We start from the raw sequence: 6,000 nt of genomic DNA, 5'->3' as shown, positions 1-6,000 counted from the left end.
TTTTTATGCAACAGTTACTTTGTATGTATATAATTGTTTTGTCTATATTTATTGTTTATTTTATATTGATGTCTAATATATTTGTTCATGTATGCATCTTTCACTGAGGTAGATTATGTAAATAGTGTACTAATTGTGACAGGGCTGTAGTACTCGAGTCCAGTCTTGGACTCAAGTCCGGACTCAAGACCGTTTTTCTGTGGTCTCCGACTTGTCTCGTACTCGCTAGTGTTTGGACTCGGACTTGTCTCTGTCTCGGCCACTGGTCTTGCCCTAATATGGCTTTTGGTCTGGACCGAGTCCAGGTGTCTTTATTATGTTGATGATAATATTGGAGGGGAAGCCAAACCCAAAATGATTGTCTTCATACTGTCATGCATGAGACCTTTTTTTCTGTCCTGGACTCGGTCTTGACTCGGACTCGACCCTCTTTGGACTCGGTCTTGTCTTGGACTCGGCTAGTCTTGGTCTTGGACTTGTCTTGGACTTGACAAAGGTGGTCTTGACTTCTTATAAAGGCACATGCAGAAGACGGCCGGGAGACTTTTTTAATTTATTTTTTATTTAAAGATATAAAACATTCAGTCATCACAGCTCAAAATAGAAAATTATAAAGAAAGAATTTGCAACTTATAAAATATGAGAACAGGTAACAAAGGTAATAAATACAATATGAATAGATCCATGAAGTGAAATAAATAAAAATTAAAATTAAAAAATAAAAATGTGACAGATTTACAAACCTCATAGTACATTGACAGCAGATATTCTTAATTAAATAGATTGGAGTATATTTCAGATATAGTTATAGCTTTCTTATTTGTTACAAAATTAATGAGAAAATATATGTTAATTTTTGGAATAGTTTAAAGCATGGTTTTGAATTTGAACCTTTTGATTTATGAATGTGAAACTTCCCTAATAAAATAAAGAGATTAACAATATTACATACATTTCTATCTTTGTATTCAAAATATGTAATAATATGTTTTCCTTTAAGTGTGATTGTGTGTGTTGTTTTAGATACCATATCATTTTCTAAACTTTTCCACAATGCAGACTACAAGTAGACTTCTTCTTTTTTTTGCCAGTTGTCACTCACTTCCTGTTTACGTTTCCACAAATGACGTCATGCGGATAACGTCTAACAAACTGTTTCAAAACCGAAACAGCGGATAACTTGAGAAACAACTCTTGGATATTCTTGTGACTGCCGGATTAAAATAGCGTCTATCTTACCTACGTACGGGAACATCGTGGAGAGTCAACCACCTAGCGACGTTTTCAATTGTTCTGCTCATCTTTGAGGACCCGAAGGAAGCTAGCTGGGCTGCTAAGTGAAGCTAACGCTAAGTAGGTAGCTGGGAGCTAGTTAGCTAGCCAGTTAGCAACATTAACTCAACAGGACGTCATCTTCCAACAGAGTGCTCGCCATCTGTTAGTATGGAGAATAAATATAACCTCAAGAGTCCAGGTAAGCTCACTTTGCAACTGTTCTGTTCTGAGTTTGCTAACATGACCGACACGTTTGAAACCCACCAGTTCCCTGTTGACTTTTCTTAAACAACTTACGGTAGAATAACTAATTGTGAACAAAATAAATGTAAATTAAGCGACTACACTGACGTGAGCCGAATATTATTGACCCTATTTTTTAGTGCTTGTGTTCGCTGCTAACATGTGTTCGTAACATGTGTTTTTGCACTATTTACTATTCAGAACATCTATATTCATTCAGTTTTCATAGTGATTAGCACAGCTCACGTACTTGGCTGAAAGAGCTACGTGGTGCCTCGTTTTGGAACGTTACTCTCTTTTTAGTATGGAAAGCCAAACAGGAAGCAACACATTAATAACACGGAAACAACACGTTAATAACAGGTAGTCAACACGTTGACGACGCGTAAATAACACGTAGACAATACGTCTATAATACGTCTACAACACGTTGACGACGCGTAGACAACACGCTATTAACAAGTAAACATCACATAGACAACACATGTACAATGCGTAAACAACACGTTGACAATACATTTACAACGCGTAAACAACACATTGACAAAACATATACCCTGCGTAAATAACACGTTGACAACGCGTTGACAACGCTTAAATAACACATAGACAACGCATAGACAACGTGTAGACAACACGTTTACAATAGGTAAATAACAAGAAGACAACACATATTCAACGCGTAGACAACACGTAAATAACACTTAGACAACACGTTGACAACACGTAAATAACACATAGACAACACGTTGACAACACGTAAATAACACATAGACAACGCGTTGACAACGCGTAGACAACACGTATACAATAGGTAAATAACAAGAAGACAACACATATTCAACGCGTAGACAACACGTAAATAACACTTAGACAACGCGTAGACAACACGTATACAGCACATAGACAACGCCTAGACAACACGTTTACAACATGTAAAAAACATATAGATAACACATATTCAACACGTTGACAACGCATAGACAACACGTAAATAACACATCGTCAACACGTGTACATTGCGTAGACAACACATTGACAACACGTTGTTTACGTGTTAATTTCTCGTGATTTTAAGCCATTTGGTCACTTTTAAAGTTGGAATGGGTGAGTGTCCTAAGTAGGGACGGGGAGTCGTTTCTCTAAATAGTAAAAATAAATAAAAAAGAAGAAGCAGCAATGTCATAAACTTTAAATCGTAATCATCATCCTCCTGTTGCTGTCCAGCAAAAAAAAAAAAAAAAAGTATTTTCAATGAGTCAGCTATACATAAGGCTAAAATGTACCTACATGGCTACATTGAAATAACACATTATTAAGCAACATCATCAGGGAAATGTTTCCGCCGAAGATGCACGACATACAACTAAAATGGAGAAAATATATATACTAGACCATATCTACTACTGCGTGCGTGCGTGTGCGTGCGTGTGTGCGTGTGTGTGTTCAAGTGACCACCCTGTTGCTCAAGTATTCGAATAGCCCAGTTTGTCCTAAAAAAAGGATGTTTATAGAGTGACTATGGACAACATTGTTGTTGTTTTACAAGTTTCATAAGAAAATAAATCCAGACAGACCATTAGTCAGTCTCATATTGTTAAAACCTGCCGGTTTACGCCGCTGCCACTGGACGAGACAGTGTCTCGTCTTCTCTTCAGTGTCTCTGCCAGCTTGGTGCTTCCTTCACAGGGATCGGGACGCCGTACTGCAGCATTACAAATCGGTCTGGTCGTGAAATTTAAAGTCTTCACTAAACATTGATAAAGAAAAGAAGTTAGGGCCTAACCAGCAATCAATCATAATATTCAGAGAAATTAGCCTACACCTCATCTGATGGGGGGGGGATAATGGATAGGGGGACCCGCACCCAAAAAGATTGAGAAAAAGTATTTGATCAAAAATGCATATGACTTTCTTTTTTTATTAATATGTTTGTCTAGTGTTGCACATGTACACCAGCACTTCTTTATCTGCAGGTGTTACCAGATATGATGTATTTTTATGACGTGAACTGAAACTGAGAATATGGAGAAAAAAATAATGGTAAGATAAAAAAATATGAGGGCATGCCATGCATAACCAAGAACTCAATAGATCAGTGATTATCAATGTATAGACCATGTGGAAACATTCATTTATTTCAATTATGACCTATAAATTGGAAATTCTTTGTACATGGGGGAGTCCCTGGTCTGTTATCTACATCTAGTTGTAAAAAAGATTGAGTACCTCTGTACTAGGGTGTCATGTAGGTTTGAAGTTTGCCATGTGTGGACAACCTTGCTCCAAGGACAGACACACACTGACACGTACGCACAACACCACACACAGCTGCTAAGTCCCCACAGGCCGCATGATTTGTTTAGATTTGTTTAGGAAGTTTCAGTTTTAATATTCAGAGCTGATCTCACTGGAGTTTCTGTCCAAGGCGCTTGTTAACCCTCAGGTTGTCCTCGGGTCAAACGTGACCCACTTTTTAAAAGTATCTACACTACCAGTCAAACGTTTGGGGTCACTTACAAATGTCCATTCCACTCCATTATAGACAGGATACCAGCTGATCTGGGTGGGTGGCTGATCTTTAATGTAATATATCTACATTTCCCATTATCAGCAACCATTCATCCAATGTTCCAAATGCTCATTTTGTTTACTAATCTGATATTATTTTAAAAAACTAACTAAGAAAAATTAAACAACCCTTTTGCAATGATGTAAGCACATAATGTAATCTGGAAACTGCTGCTCTGGTTAAAAAAGCAAGGCAACTGATCTCAGCTGGGATTCTGTCTAGAATGGAGTCCAATGGAAATTTTGTGAGTGACCCCAAACTTTTGACCGGTGGTGTATATCAGAAATTTGTAGTTTCTTTCAACCAAATTGTCAAAAACAATAACATGGATGGTTTTATACAACGCTCTTCACAAGTAAAATAAATCCTCAGTTCACTACTTTCATTGAATTTGTGGGTTTTATTACATTTTACAGCATTTGAAAACAAAAGTGTCAGAAAAAGCTTCAAAAACGGGGGGAAAAAACAACAAAACGCTTGAAAAATGCAGAAAAAAACACCAGGAAAAAGCAAAAGTTTCAAAATGTCGACCAAAACGTTTAATAATCATTTTTTGTTTTAAATTTTGATCACAAAAAACAAAAAATTTGCATGGTCAACGGGAAGACAACACAAGGGTTAAACTACCTTGGATTAATTCCTTACTGAACATAATGCAAGGCCAAATATTACAATGCTTGTATGCAATCGCTGAAAGTATTGACTAGTTTCCTTATTGATCAATCTGCCATCCATTTTTTTGATTAATCAATAAATCATTTGGACTGCAAAACGTCATAGAATTGAAAAAATATGCCATCACAATGGCGATGTTGGTGAGAGGAATCCTTCTGATATTCAGCTTGCGGTCGCGAGGAAAAAAAACGGTAGGGAGAAGAGAAAGCTAACAGCTGAAATCTGCGACATGAAATCTGCACTCGCGCTGGTCCCGTGAAATATGACCGCGACAGTTTATTGGAAAATAAAATAAATAAAAATGTACTGTTTATCAGACCCCAGATGAGACAAGAAGCTAACGTTAGCGACCGCCGTGGTCCCTCTGCCCCCCCGCTGCAGGAGATGCCGTATTCCTCCGACACGCTGTAGTAACGTTAGCTTCTGTTTTAAAACCGTTTTCTAGGTTAGTGGGGGTGCACACCGCATCAAAGCCAACCCGAAAAACATAGCTAGTAATGTTCACTCAGCGTTTTGTTTTATTATGTTAAAGCTCCGTCAGTCCCTGAGCCACACCGCCGATAAGTGATCTTGAGGAACCATGACTGGACGATATGAAAATAGAGAAGATCACCCGACCTTGTCCTCATACTGTGGATGTGTGTCACGAGAATTGTAGCTCGAAGCTATCAGCACCCACAAGGTTATTCAACAGGCTGGAGTCGGAAAGATTCTCTCATCCTGGCTTTACCTTTTTAGTTAAATGTTGTGGAAACAACAACAGAGTACCATTACAAAGTGCTCTGATTTTGTTGGCGTCTTTTCCCTCTTTTTTCTGTGCTCTGTGATTTTCACATCTTTGGAAATGGCTTATTATTATGCAATAATGTCTCCTCTCTTCCCTCTGGACCAACTGTGAATCATTCCCAGTGGCAAACACTCAAAATATGTTACATAAGATGATTTGGCGTACAAGGATTATCACCCTTCCGCCTTGGGCCAGTGACCGGACCTCCGCAAAGCCAACAGAAGCCAGAGACACTTGTGTGGGAAGGGCTTTTCCTTGTCATTTCTGCTTACTGTTGCCGGAAGGAAGAGCCAAAAATGGGCATGGGATATGGAGCAGTGGAGCGCCGGTCACAGAGCACTCACTGTTTGGCATCTCACAAAGTATCATCCTATTACACCGCAGTAATGGTAACCCACCTTAAAAAGTAAGTAGTTAGAGTTACTAGTCGCTTCTTCCAAAAAGTAAC

At 38.5% G+C, this 6,000-nt stretch overlaps 1 protein-coding gene across 2 annotated transcripts in view; it reads left to right on the top strand.

Annotated features, from left to right (window-relative positions):
- The first annotated feature begins 1,092 nt into the window (after positions 1-1,092).
- ube2j1 (ubiquitin-conjugating enzyme E2, J1) overlaps positions 1,093-6,000 on the top strand; it is a 29,272-nt gene continuing 24,364 nt past the window's right edge. For both annotated transcript variants that reach the window (XM_034899939.1, XM_034899938.1), the window contains exon 1: positions 1,093-1,474. In XM_034899939.1, coding sequence (XP_034755830.1) covers positions 1,444-1,474 — 31 coding nt within the window. In that variant the 5' untranslated portion in view covers positions 1,093-1,443. The remainder of the gene's footprint in view (positions 1,475-6,000) is intronic.

This window comes from Etheostoma cragini, chromosome 18, assembly GCF_013103735.1.
Source record: "Etheostoma cragini isolate CJK2018 chromosome 18, CSU_Ecrag_1.0, whole genome shotgun sequence".
Taxonomy (NCBI): Eukaryota; Metazoa; Chordata; class Actinopteri; order Perciformes; family Percidae; genus Etheostoma; species Etheostoma cragini.
The sequence above is the reverse complement of the archived record's forward strand: the minus strand, read 5'-3'. Positions and strand labels throughout refer to the sequence as shown.